A 22,515-nucleotide genomic window follows, 5' to 3' on the forward strand; every position below is an offset into this window, starting at 1 on the left:
GAAGTCTTGATATTGAGCAACGTCACTGCATTTTTAATGCAATTCCGTAATCAAATAACCTGCTCGCCAAATTCTGAATCAATATTTTCCAAGTCAACATTCCACACCACTCTTCCTACTACAGTTAATTAACACATTATTAGCCAGAGCATTCAAGTGTCCATTAGTAGTTCAGAACTTCTTGCAACTTTCATCCCTTTCAATAAATCTTGCTGCAGATCATAGGAGGAGAATTTCAGTTTTGGAAGTAAACTTATGGAGGAAGATATTAACCCATTCCAAGACTAAGCTATCAGCTCGTCAGTGAATGTTCCTGTATTCCACTATGTCACCTATTTCAGTACCTTGGGATCCATTTGCTCATAATGTGGCATTAAGGTATTTACAACTGCCTTAATGTTTAACATTTTCTAAAATAGACTACAGAGAGCAAAAGCAGCATATCTAGCTGGTACATCACATTTAGGAGAAAAAAGGAGAAAACATACCTGAGGTTGCTCAAATACTCTTTCTCTATGGCATTCGAATAAGTGACAGAAACACACCAATAGAATGAATGTGCTAATAATTCAGATTAAGCAACATCTGTTTTTATTAAAGTATGTTCGTTCATCTAAAGGACATTGAAATATTGTGAACAGCCAGAATTAAATTCAATTGTGCCAGCTGGCTGTTAAGTATCAGACACTTAATGAACTGACACACACAAAATGCTGGAGGAACTCAGCAGGCCAGGCAGCATCTAAGGAAAAGAGTACAGTCAATGGTTTGGGCTGACACCCTTCTTTAGAACTGAAAAGGAAGGGGGAAGAGCCAGAATAAAAAGGCGTGGGGAGGGGAAGGAGGATAGCTAGAAGGTGATTGGTAAAGCCAGGTGGGTGAGAAAGGCAAAGGGCTAGAGAAGAAGGAATCTGAGAGAGTACCATAGGAGAAAGGGAAGGAGGAAGCAGTAGGATGGTGAAAAGAGGTGAGGTGCCAGAATGTTAATAGGAGAAGAGGGGAGGGAGAGGGTCTCATCCTGAGACGTTGACTGTACTCTTTTTCATAGATGCTGCCTAGCCTGCTAAGTTCCTCCAGCATTTTGTGTGTGCTGCTTGGTTTTCCAGCCTTTGCAGATTCTTTCATTTGTAATGAACTGACACTCAAGCCACCTTAAATAGTCGTAAGAACAGTCCCTCCATAACAACACTAAAAAAAATAGCAAAGTGATAAAGTTATCAACGGAAGACAGTTATCTGCAACAGAAGTGTTTTAGATGCTGCATTTCATAGCAATTATTGGCAATGTGATTATTGATTTTATCAATACAAACATATCCAATCCCTTAGCAATCTTTTCAATCAATAGAAGATTAAATAAAAATACAAGCATTAAATATATAGAATGAACACTTATTTTTGACACAGTTAATTTTAACAAGAGAAAAGGATGGTACTTACTCTCTAACACTATAACCAAGGCCCATTTTCTGGAGTTCAAATGAATATAGAGAACCTACTGCAGTTTTCGCACAGTCACAGCAAGGTACATTCAACAAAGTTCACAATGTGGCTTCACTGGTAGAACCACTTCGATAACTTTGAACCATTGCCAGTACAATCACATTTTACGAGAGAACATTACAGCCCATTAGAAGTTGCTTATTAATCAAAGTTGTCTGCCAATGTTCAGAAGACCACAGAATCTTGATAAAACTACAATGTTGGTCTGATTTCAAGCACGTACGCAACTAAGTTGCTGCTAAGTTAGTTTTGGCACATGTGCTGTTCAAAATATCATGGGAGGTCAATCATTTGTAATTTTTCTTCCAACTCAATACTTCATACATAGATATATTTTTTACAGCCCTGGGACAGAGAAAGGAGGTTATAGCAACATCAGTTCTTGACCAATTATAAAAATATCATATAGCAATTTAATTTCACTATGCAGGTGAAATCAATAGACACACCACAAAGAACACACTACATTTGTATTTAGTGTTTGATGCAGATACTTTATGATGTCCATGTCCTTGAAAGAGTTGCAATATATTCCTAAAATGTTTGCAATATTTTCATACAATATCAACAATGAACAACAATGATCACTCCCCTCCCAAACAAACTCAGTATGTCAAAAGTGACTTTCCTTTCAAAATGTCTAACATTATATCTGTACATTTGAGAAAGTAACGATGACATCAATTGAAGGGATCTATATAAGGAAGCTAAACCATTAGTATTCTGCACCAACATACTGGAACCCCACGTCAGCAATCAATCTCCACCAATGATAATCACAAATGCCCTTAACCTAAATCTTTGAGATATTAGGCTTCCAATGTGAATATAAGTAATACAAACTATTCAATATACAAACCCCATTTCCAGAAAAGTTGGGATATTTTCCAAAATGCAATAAAAACAAAAATCTGTGATATGTTAATTCACGTGAACTTTTATTTAACTGACAAAAGTACAAAGAAAAGATTTTCAATAGTTTTACTGACCAACTTAATTGTATTTTGTAAACATACACAAATTTAGAATTTGATGGCTGCAACACACTCAACAAAAGTTGGGACAGAGGCATGTTTACCATTGTGTTACATCACCTTTCCTTTTAATAACACTTTTTAATCGTTTTTGGAACTGAGGATACTAATTATAGTAGGTTTGCAATTGGAAATTTTGTCCATTCTTGCTTGATATAAGACTTCAGCTGCTCAACAGTCCGTGGTCTCCATTGTCTGATTCTCCTCTTCATGATGCACCATACATTTTCAATAGGAGATAGATCTGGACTGCACATGCACTCTGTGTCTACAAAGCCACGCTGTTGTAGCCCATGCAGAATGTGGTCTGGCATTGTCCTGCTGAAATAAGCATGGACGTCCCGGAAAGAGATGTCGCCTTGATGGCAACATATGTCTCTCTAAAATCCTAATATACGCCTCAGAGTCAACGGTACCTTCACATACATGCAACTCACCCATGCCGTGGACACTGATGCACCCCCATACCATCACAGATGCTGGCTTTTGCACCTTTCACTGATAACAATCTGGATGGTTGTTTTCATCTTTGGCACGGAGAACTTGACGCCTGTTTTTTCCAAAAACTAGCTGAAATGTGGACTCATCTGACCACAGCACACTGTTCCACAGTCTTTCGGTCCACCTGAGATGAGCTCGGGCCCAGAGAACTCGCCAAAGTTTCTGCATAGAGTTGATGTATGGCTTCCTCCTTGCGTAATACAGTTTCAAGTTGCATTTCTGGATGCAGTGATGGACTGTGTTGAGTGACAATCGTTTTCCGAAGTACTCCCGAGCCCAGGTGGCTATAATTGTCACAGTAGCATGACGGTTTCTTAGGCAGTGCCGCCTGAGGACTCGAAGATCACGCGTGTTCAACAGTGGTTTCCGACCTTGCCCTTTATGCACTGAGATGTCTCTGAATTCTCTGAATCTTTTCAAAATATTATGTACTGTAGATGTTGAAAGAACTAAATTCTCTGCACTCTTGGGTTGAGAAATGTTCCTTTTGAACTGACTAACAATTCTCTCACGAATCTTAGCACAAAGGGGTGAGCCACGACCCATCCTTGCTTGCAAAGACTAAGCCTTTGATGGACGCTACTTTTATACCCAGTCATGATACCTCACCTGCTACCAATTAGCCTGCTTAATGTGAAGTCTTCCAAACCGGTGTTACTTGAATATTCTGTGCACTTTTCAATCTTATTTTAACTCTGTCCCAACTTTTGTTGAGTGTGTTGCAGCCATCAAATTCTAAATTTGTGTATATTTACAAAATACAATTAAGTAGGTCAGTAAAACTATTGAAAATCTTTTCTTTGTACTTTTGTCAGTTAAATAAAGGTTCATGTGAATTAACATATCACAGATTTTTATTTTTATTGCATTTTGGAAAATATCCCAACTTTTCTGGAAATGGGGTTTGTATTAAAATAGAGTACTGAAAAAAAAAAACAGCAGATCAGGCAGCATCGATGGAAAGAGAAACAATTGCTGTTTCATGTCTAGTCCCCAACATCAAAACCAAGAGAAAAACAACTTTGTCTTGGTAGCAGGGAAGGTGAGGGATGGTTAGAACAAAGGGAATTTGTCTGATGGTGAAATAATGTGGTTATTAGACAGTAGTTAAGTTCCTTTATCTGTGTTGCGTGCAGCTAATGTTGTAAAACCTGTGTAATGTTGTATAATAAGGCCTACTGGGATATACCCTGCAGGTCAATAATACAACAAAAAATAAGGATGGAAAACCAAAATGGCTACTCCTGACTCATACAGGAAAAAAAAGAGCATCTAAAATTGTGATAGAGTTCTGCAAACTCACACGAAACCAGACAAAACCCAATGAAGTGTTTCTTCTTGAATTCTAACAGTGCACAGGAGGACACAGATAGAGAGGTCAGATTCATACAGACAAAGTTACACAGAAATATAACAGACCTATCAGTGCATGCCAAGTTCTCTACCCTAGCTAGTTCCATTTGGCTGCAATTGGCCATCTTTCTGAACACCCCTTTTTCATATACTTTTCAACATTGTCATTGTTATCTGCATGGACAACTCCCTCAGGCAACTCATAACATATAGCCGCCCATCTCTGTATGAAAAATGTTGCCCCTTAGGTCCTTTTTAAATCTTTCCTCTCTCCTATACCCTGGGGAAAAGACTGCAACTATTGCTCATCTGATTTTCATACACCTCCACAAGGTCTCATCTCAGCCTCTCATGCTCCAGGGGAAAAAGTCTCAATCTATCCAGCCTCTCATATGCTTCAAGCCCTCCAGACCCAGTAACATCCTCTTGAAACTTTTCTGCGCCCTTTTCATCTTTACAATATCCTTCCTTTAGCTGGGCAACCATATATGCACACAATACTCCAAGTGTGGTGTCATCAATGACTTGTTTAGTTGCAATTTAATGTCCCAATTCGAGTATTCAATCCTTTAGATTTCTCCATTTTACAACATTCTCCAGGGCTCTGCCACTTACCATACAAGTCCTGCACTAGTTTAACTTTCCAAACTGCAAAAAAACACTCAGCCAAATTAAGTTCTCTTGCCTACTTTCCCAATTATTATAATCTTAGATTACCCCCTTTACTGTCCACTATACCACCAATTTTACTGTCACCTGCAAACTTACTAATCATGCCAACTATGTTGTCATGCAAACCATTAATATAAATTTTGATCAGCAATAGACCCAGCACCACCCCTGCAGTCAAAGACCTTCAATCTAAAAAATAAACAACCCTCTACTTCCACCCTGAACTCCATCCACCAAACCAGTGTTGTATCTAGCTGGCTAGCTCACAGCAGATTGCGTATAATCTAATCTTCTAAAATATCACACTCTGTGGGCCCTTAAAGACCTTGCTAAAGTCTGTGTAGACAAGCCTGCAATTGTGTAGAAGATACAAAAATCTGAAATCACATATCACCAGTCTCAAGGACATCTTCTACCCAGCTGTTATAAAAACTATTAAATGGTTCCCTGAGATGATAAGCTGACTTTGATCTCATAACCTAATTCTTTATGATCTTGCATTTTATTGATTAACTGCACTGTACTTTCTCTGTAGCTGTTACACTTTACTCTACATTGCTATTGATTTACCATATTCTACCTTATGTAACATGTAATGATTTGATCTGCATGAACAGTATGCAAGACAAACCTTTCACTGTATTTCAGTACATGCGACAAATAATAAACCAATTCTAATTCCCACTACTAATGTTGTGCTTACCAGAGTTCCTTGCCTTATTCCTGTAGACCTTATTAAATAAATGCAAGATATTTGTCACACTCCAGTCTTCCAGTACCTTACCTGTCACTTAAGATGGTGCAAATTCCTTTGCAGGGCCCCTACAATGTCTTCCCTAGCTTCTGACAATGTTTGAGGATCTACCTGGTCAGGCCCCAGGAATGGCAGTGTGAACTAAAAGTAGGTGGCAACGGAAAACTCAGGATTATGCCTGCAGACTCTTGTATAAAGTGATCTCCCATTTGCATTTGGTTTCTCTAGTGTAGGAAGGCACATTGCATAGGTGAATGGTACTGATAAGAATGTGGGTAGAATTAAAAGTAAGACTAACTTTGGATGAGTAGAAATGTGTAGCTTATGGTCAGACCAGACTCGGAAGGCCTAAGTGCCCGTTTCTGTGCTGTACTTCTCTATGACACAGTTTGACCCAATATTCATAATTGTTCATACATATAGCAGTTCTAACCATATAATTACTACCTCCAAATCAACCATATAATCTAATCTTAATGTAGACAGTGGTTGTTTCAATTAACTTCAATAGAACATTCTACATCTTTGTAAGAGAGCAAAAACAATTCATTAAGTCTGCCCCAAGGTCCAGATTGAATTTAATATCCATATTTCCATATTTTAGGCATTATTGCAGATAAGCCTCTGACTGCACTATTAAAATAAGACTGAACCTAGATATTTGCACAAGTTAGTACATTGCTGATCAGGCATATTTGACTTGCGTAATGCCTTATTTCCAATCAGGCTCGAACAGTTCAGAAAGATTGGCAGTACAACTGTGTTAGTTTAGTGAAGCAACACGTTCGATAATTCAATTTTTGGCACAAAGTTTCATTGTCCACTGAAAGACCTTGCCAATTCTCAAACAAAAAAATGACAGGAGATAAAAGATTCTTTTGCAATTGTTAGTTAAATTTAAGCAAAATTAATTAAGTTCTATAATGTCAAATAATTTAAGGGAAAAAAGTGAGAAGAACACCAAATGTCTCTATATCCGTACCACATATCTAGAACATGCTGTGGGGGAGAAACTTGCTAGAAGTAACAGGACATACAAGGCATTTTAATCTTACATAGATGTTTTATAATTATATCAATGTAATAAATTCCTGAGCTACCTGCTCAGAAAGCAAATTAATGGGTAATTATCTTGTAATAATTCCAACTTCCTTTTAGTATGGCAGAGCTATACATAACATACATACTGGGATGTCCACTTAGTTGAGTTAATGTCATTTACGTTTGATAAAATAAGATCTCTACTATGTATTGATAAACATTTTAACTGGACAGTTAATCATTTATTCAATGCAATGATCTAAAAGTAGAAAATCCTATTTTTGTTGTTATGAAAATGAGGGCAAGTAAAAGTTAGAGCAAGAACATACAGAATATCAATACACATAAGTATATTCCCTACCGTCAATATAATTGACTGCAGTGAAATACAATGCAGTGAAAAACAACTTGCATGTCTAGTACACCTCATTCCTCTGGCTCCTTTCAAGAGTTCAAAATGTTTTTATAGTCAATGAAATATTAGTGAAATGTTGCCATTCTTTTTACATAGGGACAAAGCGACACGTTTCCACACAGTAATAATAATACGCTGATCAGTTTTTGTGATGGTGGTTTAGAGAAAGATTTGTTTCTAGATGCTATGGACATCTCACCAGACCTCTGAAATTATATGAAGGATCATTTTTTTACGTTCAGCTATGGGAGCAGATGGGACTTCAATTGAATCACTCACCCAAAAGACTGATTTGGAATCTGAAGCATAATTTTTCATTTTTAAATTAATTTGTGGATTTCTTCCAATCATAAATATGAGGGAAGAGTGCTCAAGACTGAGCATATGTAATTGTTGGACCTACAAACATACACGGACATAAAAATAATTGTTAATTAAGTTCAGTGCTGTTGAGAGAATGAAGGTAACTTGATTGAGTTGGTATTCCTGAGCGTATTTAATATTTTATGGATACTAAAATAGTCACTGAAAGGAAAATAGACAACAATCCAGCAATTCATTTCTTCAAACTGCTTGCAGAAAAAAACAATACTAATTCTTTACTTAAGAATATACACTTTGAGGCTGCTTTGCCATTCAAAATAATCATGACTGATCCTCTATCTCAATGCCATCATTCTACATCAATTCCAAATCCCTTGAATCCTATAAAATCCAGATATCTAGTGAATGTATTCAAAACATAAATCAATAAGCAGGCCTTCACAGCTCACTGGAATAGAAAATTATAAAAATTCTAACTCTGCAAGAATAAATTTCTTCTCATCACAACCCTAAATAACTGATCCCTTTACTGAACTATGATCGCCAGTTCTAAGCTCCAAACCCAGAGGAAATATCCTTCCAGCATCCCGCCCTGTAATAATTTGTGAGTTTCAAAAAAATCTCCTGAACTTTTGTCACTGCTTTACTCAGAACATCAATATCTGTTATTAGGTCTCATTCAATTATCAGATAAATCAAAGAGGGTTAACTACACTATTAGACCACTGCAATTACACTAAACAAAAAATGAATATCCTCAGAACTGTGTTGAAATAACAAAAGTTGAAAATCTACTGAATTTAATAGACTGGACAGTAAATCTATCAGTATATAGTATCAAAGCTAATTCAATTTTGAATTTTAAATAAAACCACATAATTCTGGAGAAACTCAGCAGATCAAGTAGCATGTACAAAGGTTAAAAATGTTAATTATTCAGGCTGAAGAACTTTCATTAGAATATTGAAATACAGAGCCAAAACAGTAATTGTGTCAGGGAAAGTTATGTTTCAAATTTGTCACATCAACTTTCAGCTGTATGGAGCAGAGATTTCCCCTGGATTAAAGGTACTGAAAAATAAGAATCTCATTGTTACCACCATGCAACTTTGATTTCAGGTTAGTGCAAAGCTTTAAAATAAGCTGAAGTATACATATGTTGGAAAATTCAGATATAGCAGCTTTTATGAAATAGTCAAGAAATTACCTTTCTTGTGGAACTGCAAACCAATATTCTGGCTGCTTCTCCCTCTTCACATGTTGGTGTATTTTTGTGATGCCATACGACACGAATGACTTTCGCATTGGTTTCCCAACTTTAATGCAAAGGAACATGGGTGGTTTTTTACTCTTCTCCTCCTTTGATGGAAGCATGTCTAAAGAATTAAAATCAACATTATAACTACAGTAGAAAATGAACAATGGTATTGAAAGCAAAAGCTGAGGATGTACAATTCTTAAAAGACTAAACAATAAGCATGCCTAACCAATGCAGAAATTCAATCAAAACTTGTGGGATGTGGCAAAACATAGTCAAAAGGGTAACCAAAAGAAAAGTTGTGAATGAAATCAGTCAGACTAACTAACTCCATGAAAGTTGATACTGGCTTTTGGAAATTGTTAAATAACAGATCCCATAACTCTGGCTTCTAATTATCCTCCTTTTCTCTAGATTCCCCTTGTAGAGCAAACTTTAGAAAAAGATCTTTGTCATCCCTAATACATTCTTTCTTTAGCTTATAATGATATAATGATAAAATGATGACATTTAAAAAAAATCAGCCAAATAATGAAAATTTTCTTTCCTGATTGTTGTTCATCAGTTGCAGCGTTACCAATCTGAATGAATCAGCCTGAGAGAAAAATCAAGGGCCGGGGCCATTTGTCCATTTTGAATATAGTACTGCTGAGACAGAAACCTTGACAGGACAGCTTGTGGCCGTTGAAACCATAATGATACCACAACAGTCTTAGACAAAACTCAATTCTTTGTCTATTTCAAAATTTTATCTAGCTTTTTTCTTAAAATATACTGACCCCTTGCAAAGCATCCAAGCTTCAACCAATCTCTAAGTACGTTTCTCCTGGACTATCAAAGAAATACAAAGAATTTGTAAAATAAATGTTTGGTACACTTTAGCAAAGGTGAAAGCTTTGCAGAAGAGATTTACCAAAAGAATTCCAAGGATACAAGACAAAAATCTATGGATATGCTGGACATGACTATGTTGTTCCTGGCAAAGGGAGTTCTTACAAGGAGTTGTGGTGGTACTATTTATATCATCAAAAAGACACAAAACTATGCAGAGAATTGCTACCGGTGGAGGAAAGATGATCTAGGGGCATGAAACTAAACTAAATGTCAAAAAGATCACAAGTCTTCTTTTAAACGCAAACAACAGGAATTCTGCAGATGCTGGAAATTCAAGCAACACACATAAAAGTTGCTGGTGAACGCAGCAGACCAGGCAGCATCTCTAGGAAGAGGTGCAGTCGACGTTTCAGGCCGAGACCCTTCGTCAGGACTAACTGAAGGAAGAGTGAGTAAGGGATTTGAAAGTTGGAGGGGGAGGGGGAGATCCAAAATGATAGGAGAAGACAGGAGGGGAAGGGATGGAGCCAAGAGCTGGACAGGTGATTGGCAAAAGGGATACGAGAGGATCATGGGACAGGAGGTCCGGGAAGAAAGACAAGGAGGTGGGGGGGGGGGACCCAGAGGATGGGCAAGGGGTATATTCAGAGGGACAGAGGGAGAAAAAGGAGAGTGAGAGAAAGAATGTGTGTATAAAAATAAGTAACAGATGGGGTACGAGGGGGAGGTGGAGCATTAGCAGAAGTTAGAGAAGTCGATGTTCATGCCATCAGGTTGGAGGCTACCCAGATGGAATATAAGGTGTTGTTCCTCCAACCTGAGTGTGGCTTCATCTTTACAGTACAGGAGGCCGTGGATAGACATGTCAGAATGGGAATGGGATGTGGAATTAAAATGTGTGGCCACTGGGAGATCCTGCTTTCTCTGGCGGACAGAGTGTAGATGTTCAGCAAAGCAGTCTCCCAGTCTGCGTTGGGTCTCGAGCAAAGCGGTCTCACTCCATCCTCCCGCCACCCCACTAGGAATAGGGTTCCCCTGGTCCTCACCTACCACCCCACCAGCCTCCGGGTCCAACATATTATTCTCCGTAACTTCCGCCACCTCCAACGGGATCCCACCACTAAGCACATATTTCCCTCCCACCCCCCCCTGCATTCCGCAGGGATCGCTCCCTACACAACTCCCTTGTCCATTCGTCCCCCCCATCCCTCCCCACTGATCTCCCTCCTGGCACTTATCCGTGTAAGCGGAACAAGTGCTACACATGCCCTTACACTTCCTCCCTTACCACCATTCAGGGCCCCAAACAGTCCTTCCAGGTGAGGCAACACTTCACCTGTGAGTTGGCTGGGGTGATATACTGCGTCCGGTGCTCCCGATGTGGCCTTTTATATATTGGCGAGACCCGACGCAGACTGGGAGACCGCTTTGCTGAACATCTACACTCTGTCCGCCAGAGAAAGCAGGATCTCCCAGTGGCCACACATTTTAATTCCACATCCCATTCCCATTCTGACATGTCTATCCACGGCCTCCTGTACTGTAAAGATGAAGCCACACTCAGGTTGGAGGAACAACACCTTATATTCCGTCTGGGGAGCCTCCAACCTGATGGCATGAACATCGACTTCGCTAACTTCCGTTAATGCCCCTCCTCCCCCTCGTACCCCATCTGTTACTTATTTTTATGTACACATTCTTTCTCTCACTCTCCTTTTTCTCCCTCTGTCCCTCTGAATATACCCCTTGCCCATCCTCTGGGTCCCCCCCCCTTGTCTTTCTTCCCGGACCTCCTGTCCCATGATCCTCTGGTATCCATTTTGCCAATCACCTGTCCAGCTCTTGGCTCCATCCCTCCCCCTCCTGTCTTCTCCTATCATTTTGGATCTCCCCCTCCCCCTCCAACTTTCAAATCCCTTACTCACTCTTCCTTCAGTTAGTCCTGACGAAGGGTCTCAGCCTGAAACGTCGACTGCACCGCTTCCTAGAGATGCTGCCTGGCCTGCTGCACTCACCAGCAACTTTTATGTGTGTTACAAGTCTTCTTTTCTTCACTCCTCCTCCCCCACTCACACTACTCATATGCAGTGCATCTAGGATGAAATTCCAGATTAAATACTATCATTCATCTGGAAGGAAAAGCATTTGTTTGACAATGAGGAGAGAGTGGGGAAGTAAGACTGCTTGGATTACTCGTGTGTACAGCTAGTATGCACTCCTCCAACATTCTGTGACACAAATCCACTAGCAAAAAAAAATGAAGTAAATCTCACTTGAATTACCAAACTAATAAACTGATGACACTAATACAGATGCCCCAAGGCATGGTCAGTGGGTCAGCTTTGAAAGAGCATCTTTAAAAGGAGGTTAAAAAAAAAGCATTCCTGTATCTAAGGTTTTTACAGGTGAAGACATGCCATCTAACAAAACAGTGATTAAATTCATAATGGTGCAAGAGTCTGGAATTGGAACAGTGTAAATACCTGAAGGTTCTAGTGTTTGAGATTATAGATTGAAAAAAGGGCAAAGTTATGGAGGGAGTTGAAACAAGGACAATCTTTTTTAAACACTGATGTGTTTAAATTAGCAATGAGACAACACACGGAATTGAAATTCATGGAATGCTGAATGAATTGAATATCCTGCTAGATAGAACACAGAACAGAACTCCGGAGGGCATTAAGTTTATGGAGAATAAAATAGCATTTGAGTCCAAGAATACATCAGAAAAATCAACTTAATAGTAACACAGATGTGGCAAGGGTCTTGCAGCAGCAGGTTAAGAGAATAGGAACACAAATGTCAAGTTCAATTTCAGATTTTACTAGTAAACAGAATTCAGTCTTCCTCATATAACTGAAAGAAATTTAAATTCATCTACCCCTGGATGGAGAACAAACAATTCAACAATCTAGATCACAGGGGTTAAAGATTGAATAGTGAATGTAGAAAATTATGCCAATATTTTGGATCTTTATTTTAAACAGAGGAGCACCATCTAGTAGTAGATAACAACAGATCATTGAGAAGCTAGAGACAAAGATGTAACTGTAGAACAATAAGCAATCACTAGTGATTCTCAGGCTATGATCAGATTACAAATAATGGAAGCAGGTGAGTGTGGTACCATCGAGCCATGGAGATGTTAGAAAAGAGTAGGATAATCAACTAACCACCATCTAGTCTGCAGAAAGGTCATAGTGGAAAGGGATAGATTACCTTCATTACAATCACATAGGATCTCACTAGTGATTAGTTAGACCTGCTTCAGTGTTGTAGCAGACATGGAAACCTGGTTGATTCAAATTAAAAATTTCAAGTAAAAGGGACATGAATTTGGGAGGCTATGTGTCAAAGACTGCAGAGGGAGTAGATAATGGAAATTTGAAGATGGAGCAGTAGTTTATAAGAACTGGGAAGAGGGAGGGTTGGTGTTCTGGCTACTGAATTAACTTTGACAGTAATTTTAAAGGGTGCAGGGAAAATTATCTGTGGGAAAAACATTGATAATCAGGATGTTGCCTCGACTGAAGAACTTTAGTTAAGGGGAGAGTATGGGGAGATATGATATAAGCTAGGGTTCTTCATACTGGAATAAAGTAGGCAGAGGAATATAAAGGAATGCAACATTGTAAGAGACACAAATAGGTTAGCTAGCCAAAATCTTTCTTCCATGGTGGCAGCTTCAGAAACAGGATAGCATAAGTTTAAGGCAAGGTAGGAATTTCAATGGGAATTTGAAGGGCAAGTTTCCCTGGCCCCAGATAGTTGTTGATACCAGGAACTCATTATTGAAGGAGGTGTCACATTTAAGAGATGTTTAGAAAAGTATCTTAATAGGCAAAGCTCAGAAAGATAAAGACCTAATGTGGGCAAATGGGATTAATGTAGATGGGCAAAAGAAAGTCAGCATGAATGTGGTGTGAAGGGTCAGTTTCTGTATTGTACAATTCAATTATATCAAATAACTTAGAGAATAGAAACCCAGTGGCTAGTAATGTATTGGGAACAGCATTGAGGGAGCAGGAGACAGCTCTGACAAACGTAGCAAGTTTACTATATTCTTGTTTCTATAGTTCTTATTCTATATTCTTGTTTCTATAGTTATAAATAAGAATAACTATAGAAAAATGAAATTTTGGAATTAGGAGGAGAGGAGCATTAGAAGGTCCATGAGTCAGTCCTTATTGGGGGTCAGAGGTGGAGAGGGTCAGCAACTTTAAATTCTTTGGTGTTACCATTTTGGAGGATTTGTCCTGGGTCCAGCATGTAAGTGCCATTACGTAGAAAGCACAGTAGCACATTTACTTTTTTTTTAAAAAGGAGTTTGCACAGATTTGGCTTGTCACCTAAATCTTTGACAAACTTCTCTTGATGTCTGGTGGAGAGTACACTGACTGGCTGCATCATGGCTTGGTATGGAAACACCAATGCCCTTGAATAGAAAAGCCTACAAACCAGTAGTGGATACAGCCCAGTCTGTCGTGGGTAAAGCCCTCCCCACCAATGAGCACATTTGCATGGAGTGATATCCCAGGAAAGCAGCATCCATCATCAAGAACCCCCACCATCCAGACCATGTTCTCTTCTCACTCCTGCCATCAGAAAAAAGGTACAGGAGCCTCAGGAGCCATATCAACAAGTTCATGAACAGTTATTATCCCTCAACCATAAGGTTCTTGAAGCAAAGGGGACAACTTCATTCATCTCATCTTTTTAGTTTGGTGTCTTTTACACATTGGTTGTAGGTCTGTCCTATTGGGTGTGGTCTTTCACTGATTCTATTGTGTTTCTTATGTTTACTAAGAATGCCTGCAAGAAAATGATTCTCAGGGTTGTATAAGGTGACATATATGTACTTTGGTAAGAAATTTACTTTGAACATTGAACTTTGGCCTTGCGAGCTGGATAGAACAGCAAGCGGTAGACACAGCAACCTAAAAAATGCACTTGATCTTAATCCCAAATTATCCATGAGCTATCTGCACAAAATTGTAAGCATGGTTAAAGCAAGAGTTAATGGACGAAGGTACGATATATAGTTCAAAAGCCAGGAGTCCAGCTGATCCAGTGATAGTGAAGTTGTAACAGGAGAGCAGAAACTCATTAAGGCATTGTGACTTCATTTCAAATATGATGGTAAACAGCTAAGCAATTGCCCGTTTTACTCAACCAAAATCACACTTTGCAATGCTCATTCAGAAAAGTGAGCAGTGTAATGAGGTAGATTTTGCCTGTGTAAAGCTTTCTACAATTCCAAACAAAAAAAATTAAATTTCTGAATCTTACCTTCAATTGGTCCTTTAAGTTTGTTAAAGAAAGCTTGTATTTCTGATTGACAGCCAGCCTCTACATTGTCTCCAACTACCTCCTTCAAAGCTGATCTGGTAGTCTTATCTGGATGCACACCAGATGACAAAATTTGCACTGTTGGAACCTTGCTCAAGTCATTATCTTGATGAATTCCCTCAGATGTTATAATTGAACAGTCACCATTAAAGGTAATTTGATTGTCCACAGAAATTCCCTCATCCAAAGGAACACCAGATATTAGCAATGGACTTTCAGAAGAACATATTTCTGAAGTGCGTTCAAGTAACAATTCTTTAAGCATGGTTTGTTGGTCATTGGACTCATCAGTTTTCACAAGTAAGTCAAGTTTTGTAGAGTCCACAGGCTTAGGCATGTTTGAAGGTTTCTCTTCAGTAGCTGAGTCAGTTTTGCAATTTTCTTGGCTTTTCAAGACAGACAGAGCTTCAGTCATTTCTGATACATGTTCAGATATGCCTCCAGAAATACCATTTGCAAATGCTGCAACACTTCTCTCATTTGCTGGAGATGGTGCAAGTTCAGTAAAACATTCATCAGCTGCATCTTCCATACTTTTATGGACAAGATAATGGTTTTCCAAAGAATCAGAAGTCTTCACCTGTCGACTTTTACTCATGCCTTTGAAGCGATTAAATGGATTTAGATCCCTCTCAGCAGATAGATCATCCCAATCTCCAGGCCTATACAGGGGAGAGAGATCCTTTGGTACATCACTGTCAGGATAAATGATGTAGCAAATGGGATGTTAAATCAAAAATAAAAATGAACACAAAAATGATGAACAAAATCTGAAATCTTGAAATTAAAACAAACGCAATGAGTAACAAAACTTAGAACAAATAAAGTGTAACAAAATTTGAACCACTTAATGTTATTAACAAATCTCAGAATTCTTGATGTTTTGAAAAATAATTCAAATCATAGGAAAATGGTAAAGCAAATTTGAAATAGGTTATTTTATTCTTTAAGTATATAGCAAAATTAAATACTTCTAATGCACCACAGAAATGTTTTCTCAGCATTATTGGTTTCAACTGAACAATGTAATTTTCTTTTTAGGAGAGACAATAATCTTAGTTTCTTTAATCCTCTTCATGCTCTATGTTTCTTGAGACACCTTGGCCATGTTTGAATACACCTGCCTATTATAATGAAGTTTTACATTTGAAGGCATACAAAAAGACATAAAAGCAGAAACATTAAATATTTTTTCTCAATGTAAACCACTTACGATGGAAGGGCATCTTTAATCTTCATGTGCGAGATATCAGGGTACAAGGCAATGGATACGACTTCATCCATGGGACAAATGAGTCCGTACTCCTCACAGCCATTTTCTATGACAAGGGAATCGGACTTGTGTGGATCAAACATTATGTTATTTGGAGTGACGATCATAACACCTCCAACCACGCCCTAATGAGGGGAAAATTTTCTTTCAGTAAAAAGGAAAATCAGAATACTTCAGTAACCGCTTTAAATGTATTAAATGAATATATGTCCTGCTAGAACTTATTACAACTGTTACTCTAAACTCTAGGAAGACTTGAATTTTACCTAGCACCTCTGCAGTTGAGCATTCCATAGTACTTCAGTTAAAATGTAATGGTCAGTTATGGTTATGCAAGTAAAACAATATCTCACAATTTGCAATGACATGAATCAGAAGTAAACTGTCTTGTGTGGAAATGGCACAATATTTCAATACCCAGCTAAAGCTAAACCACTGGAAGAGGCAATAAAAGTACATTCTAAAAGTGAGATTTCCAATAACACAACACTCCCATGGTATTATACTGAAGAACATCTAAACTATGTGAAGCAGCCTGAAATGAGTCAAACTGAAACTGTTCAATGATATATTTACTGGTGTAGTGTTCCACAGGAACACGTGGGAGACTATTATTCAAAAACAGAGCGAAAGATACAGAAAAGGACATATGATTCAAGAAAATGTAGTGAGGTTGTGAATGGTTCTGGACCATAGGTGGTGAATAAAGATAGCTGAAGTGATGATGATAGGTATCCATAGAATTAGTTTCAGCCCCAGCTTAGTTGGTAGCAATCTCATCTCTCAGTCAGAAATTTCTGGGCTCAACAATCAAAATTTGGAGCACCAATGGTGTTTTCCATCGTCAGTGGTGCTGTTGCTCTGATCAGCCAATAAAAGCAAGGCCTCTGCCTATCCTCTTGGCTGGATATAAAAGATCCATAATCGTAGAACAAGGAAGTTTTCCCTCTGAAACCCTCAATCAACATTGGTAATCAGGTTACCTGATAATGACTACATTGCAGTTTGAGTGTCTTTGGGCATGAATTATATACAGTATTTATTATTTTAAAATAGTGACTACAGTTCATTATCAATTAAATGGTTTGGCATATTCTAAGATTGTGGAAAACAAATGGAAATGGATCATTTTTCTTTCAGTCTTCCACATTTGTTTCAAAACTTCCAAAATTGTTTTTCTCTTTTTGTACTTTTTATGCTTACATTGTTTCTTCAAAGTAATACCTAACTCTATCTTGAGTTGGTGCATTGGTACATCCAGTATAAAGTATCCAGACCAACTGACTTTTTCTATAAAACATTAACGAAAGAATCAACAAAATGTGAAATTCCTCTCTACCACCCTCCCTCCTGACCAAAGTGAAAAGGTATACCTTGTTTCAATCTGTATTCTGAAGAAAAGGTATTATCAAGCACTTCAAATGGTACTTTCCACTTCTGAATATTTAAAATGATAAAACAGTCTTGCAGGCTACTGGTAAGGAACTCGTACCATGCTTAAATTTAGCGATAGCTTTAGAAATCTCATTACAACTTTGCACAAGAAATCCATGTATACATCTCATGTAGAATAGCCTGATCTTCAATTGCCACTTTGCTCTGTGAAATCTGCATGGTAATTGGTATACAATGGCTGCCAATGTTTAAAGAATCATACGAGAGGTGATTGATAAGTTCGTGGCCTAAAGTAGGAGGAGTCAATTTTAGAAAACCTAGCACGTTTATTTTTCAACATAGTCTCCTCCTACATTTACACACTTAGTCCAGCAGTTGTGGAGCATATGGATCTTGGATCTCCAGAAAGTGTCCACTGTAAGTTCATGGCCTAAGGTAGAAGGAGATGAGTTATACAGCTCTCGTTACATGCACATGCAGGTCAACTCTTTGAGTGATTATGCAAAAAGTTTGAAGTTAATAACTCAAACATGGGGAAATCTGCAGATGCTGGAATCTCAAGCAACACACATAAAAGTTGCTGGTGAATGCAGCAGGCCAGGCAGCATCTGTAGGAAGAGGTACAGTCACGTTTCAGGCCGAGACCCTTCGTCAGGACTAACTGAAAGAAGAGCTAGTAAGAGATTTGAAAGTGGGAGGGGGAGGGGGAGATCTAAAATTATAGGAAAAGACAGGAGGGGGAGGGATGGAGCCAAGAGCTGGACAGTTGATTGGCAAAAGGGATATGAGAGCATAAAGGGACGGGAGTCCTAGGGAGAAAGAAAGGGGGAGGGGGTGAAGCCCAGAGGATGGGCAAGGAGTATAGTGAGAGGGACAGAGGGAGAAAAAGGAGAGAAAGAAAAAGAATATGAATATAATATATATATAGAATAAATAACGGATGGGGTATGAGGGGGAGAGGAGGGGCATTAACGGAAGTTAGAGAAGTCAATGTTCATGCCATCAGGTTGGAGGCTACCCAGACAGAATATAAGGTGTTGTTCTTCCAACCCGAGTGTGGCTAATTTAATTTTAATTCCACGTCCTATTCCCATTCTGATATGTCTATCCACAACCTCCTCTACTGTCAAGATGAAGCCACACTTAGGTTGGAGGAACAACACCTTATATTCCGTTTGGGTAGCCTCCAACCTGTTGGCATGAACATTGACCTCCAACTTCCGTTAATGCCCCTCCTCCCCCTCGTACCCCATCCGTTATTTATTATATAAAATAAATTCTTTTTCTCCCTCTGTCCCTCTCACTATACTCCTTGCCCATCCTCTGGGCTTCACCCCTCCCCCTTTCTTTCTCCCTAAGCCTCCCGTCCCATTATCCTCTCATATCCCTTTTGCCAATCAACTGTCCAGCTCTTGGTTCCATCCCTCCTCCTCCTGTCTTCTCCTATCATTTTAGATCTCCCCCTCCCCCTTTCAAATCTCTTACTAGCTCTACTTTCAGTTAGTCCTGACGAAGGGTCTCAGCCCGAAACATTGACTGTACCTCTTCCTATAGGTGCTGCCTGGCCTGCTGCGTTCACCAGCAACTTTTAATAACTCATCTCCTTCTACCTTAGGCCACAAATTTATCAATCACCCCTGATGAGTTAACTTCAAACTTTCTGCATAATCACTCAAATCGTTTGACTGCACGTGCATGTAGCGAGAGCTGTATAACTCATCTTCTTCTACCTTAGGCCACAAACTTATCAATCACCCCTGCTGTGGACACTTTCTGGAGGTCCAAGATCCGTATGCTCCACGACCGCTGGACTAAGCGTGTAGATGTTGGAGGGTACTATGTTGAAAAATAAATGTGCTAGGTTTTCTAAAATTGACTCCTACCTTAGGCCACAAACTTATCAATCACCCCTCGTACATAAGTATTTTCCACTGCACAAACAGAAAGCTTGGAATCTGGAATATCAGGACTATCATGGACAATCCCAACAACAACACAGCTGTTCTGCTTTCATAGCTCATGAACTTGGAATTATGACACCAGCATCACCACAGTGATCTTGACAGGGCAGGAAAGAAAGGCCATCTTAAAGAACTAGCTAGTTGGCACAACACCTCTTTAGGGCCTTAGCAAAAGAGGCACAGACTACCTGTCAGCCTGCTTTTTCAGCTGCCACCTGCCCCACCTGTGGAAGAGCCTGCAACTTTCACTAGCCTCTTTAGCCAAATCAGAAGCCATAAAACAGGAGGGATAATATACTTTGTTAAGGGACTGCCGAAAGGAGACACCAAATCTATTACTGGCAAGATATGTAAAATGTTTTTAGATAAACAAAAATAAATGCAAGATGATTTTAAAATTCATGGTGTTTTTCAAACCAAAAAAAAATCCACACTGAAAGGACTATTAGTACAATTGAAACAAGTATCATGAATTTAGATACACAACTTATCAACATCTCAGTTCCTACCAACAATGTAGGGTAATTTTTGGATAATGTAAAAAGTGAAAATTTGAAATGCTTAGAATTCAAATATATTAAATTGTAGTGGTTACCTCTCCATCTGTTATGTATCTGCAGTTCATTTTCAAAAACTTTTCTGTCAGTGGTTCATCATCTTCTGAACCAGATGATGTTACTCTCACAATGGGCTGGGAATGCACAGGTGAGGAGAGGAAATTCCTAGCTGTTACTTTTCTTGCAAGATCAGCATCCTGTAAATGTTAGATTGGTCATTTAAGTGTAAGTACAATTATGTAGGTAAAACTAACATATAAATCTCAACCAAAACTATTCGAATTGGTAATATTTCATGTTTTCCAGCTAACAGTTTCTTACTATATTTTAAAAATGTTGCTGTAATAATAGGATTTATAAGTAAATTACCTTCCAAACAATCTATTCGATAACAACTCAATACTTACTGGAAGTTTATCATACTCTGTATCTGATGAGGGTGGAGTCAGAGGGCTTCCACAGTCTGGGGAATTTGCTGCAGCAGAATATGGTGTTTCTGGAACATACAAGGTCTGAAAGTACCAGACCCACTTTAAATATATGAAAACTCCAAATTCAAGTCTACTATTAAATTAGCACAAATTATCTTTAATTAGCGAAGTCATACCTGACCAGGAACAACAACACGACTATAAAGTTTGTTCATTTGTACAAGTTCATTTGGAGTAATGTTGAATTTCAAAGCAATGGTGTTAATTGTGTCTTGGGACCCAGCCTATAAAATATTGCAAATAAAATTACCTCTCTCATTCTAATGATCAGCATCTTACATAACAGTATTTATTCCTATTTCTTCTTGGATAGATATAACTGGGTCTAACTTGTCAGCAAAACTTAAGTATAATTTTACCTTATAAATCAATAACTGAATTTTTACCTCATATTCTATGGTTCCTTTTGGCTTCTTAACAACCATTTTCTTTTCCTTATTCCTGTTCATCTGACCATCACCTTTTTAAAAAAAGATCAGATCTCATAGTTTAAACACATGATAAATATATTTTAACATTTAAAATTAATTACATAAAGACATTATGGTTATTCAGAATTTTTTAAATTCTAGAAGGAAAGGCGCACAAATTAATTTGAAAGATTCTAAAATTTATTATTTTCTGACAATCAATTTCAATTTATTAAACTTGAGTTTAGATTTGTTATTCCTTAATTTGGAAAATCAAAAGCGAACTTAAAATTGAAAATTAAGTATTCAAAAGAAATATTTACAAGCACCCACATACTTGCAGTTATAAAAATGTTATTCTTAGCATCTAGTTACCACTTCATAACAATTGCTACAGGTCCTCCTAGCTACCACTAAACATCTCTAAGCTGGACAGTACTGTTCACAATTCAAGCAGCCTGAGAATTATGTTGGCCAACTTTCAACTCCTACTAACTACTTACAAAGTGACAGAAAATAGTTCCAAATCCGTCCTATTCACTTAAATCAATTCCAGCAAGCCACTTTTGAAGCACATCTACAATCATTAATTCTCTCAGCTATCCCACTGTATTGTCAATGTGATGAAGCCCCTTCTCTTTCACTTCACATAACATTTGTCTGATTTTGTGAAATTCTCAGCACATTTAAACTTTATTTTCTTACATACATGTTAGAAAATTTATGACATTCCACACCTAACCACTTCCTAAAAACCCTTGGTATAACAAGCCACAACATTCTTAAAAACTATTCCCCCACCCACACAAAGCTATACTTTATTGACTCAAAACACTTCCCAAAACACATCAATTCTATTAAAGTTCAACAACAGGAGCTTAACTTTGGGGCTCTCCTCTCCACAACAGTTTTCCGTTCTATCAACTTTACCAAACCTCTTAGCATGCATAAAACCAACCAGTCAGCATTCACATTTAAATAACTAAAATCTGGAATTTGAACTCAAAGGATTTTTTTTACCCAAGAACACTTTACACAGGTGTCCCCTGCTTTTCAAATGTTCGCTTTACGAAACCTCACTGTTACGAAAGACCTACATTAGTACCCGGTTTTCGCTTTCAGAAGGTGTCTTCACTGTTACGAAGAAAGGCAGCGCACGCCCCGAGCAGCCGCTCTCCCCCAGATTCAGAATAGCATTGCTTTAACACGTTGCATTGAGCAGCCGTTAGCAAGATGAGTTCTAAGGTGTTGGAAAAGCCTGAAAGAGTAAGGGTGTTACACTTAACATAAAACTAGACATAATTAAGCGTTTTGATCGTGGTGAACAAAGCAAGGACAAAGTGAGTTTGGCTTGTGGAAGCTGACGAAGATGATGTCGAAGAGGTTTTGGC

The 22,515-nt window shown here is 38.4% G+C and overlaps 1 protein-coding gene across 4 annotated transcripts in view; it reads right to left on the minus strand.

Moving 5' to 3' along the window:
* LOC140194113 (nuclear receptor coactivator 7-like) overlaps positions 1-22,515 on the minus strand; it is a 121,582-nt gene that overhangs the window by 26,889 nt on the left and 72,178 nt on the right. For 3 of the 4 annotated variants that reach the window (XM_072251565.1, XM_072251566.1, XM_072251567.1), the window contains exons 4-10: positions 21,101-21,174; positions 20,831-20,938; positions 20,631-20,735; positions 20,262-20,420; positions 16,251-16,435; positions 14,978-15,732; positions 8,804-8,972 (exon numbers count right to left, since the gene is read on the minus strand). In XM_072251565.1, coding sequence (XP_072107666.1) covers positions 8,804-8,972; positions 14,978-15,732; positions 16,251-16,435; positions 20,262-20,420; positions 20,631-20,735; positions 20,831-20,938; positions 21,101-21,174 — 1,555 coding nt within the window. Of the gene's footprint in view, positions 1-1,439; positions 1,548-8,803; positions 8,973-14,977; positions 15,733-16,250; positions 16,436-20,261; positions 20,421-20,630; positions 20,736-20,830; positions 20,939-21,100; positions 21,175-22,515 lie in introns of those variants that run through there. The other variant, XM_072251568.1, reaches the window with a different exon arrangement.

This window comes from Mobula birostris, chromosome 2 (genome assembly GCF_030028105.1).
Source record: "Mobula birostris isolate sMobBir1 chromosome 2, sMobBir1.hap1, whole genome shotgun sequence".
NCBI classification, from domain to species: Eukaryota; Metazoa; Chordata; class Chondrichthyes; order Myliobatiformes; family Myliobatidae; genus Mobula; species Mobula birostris.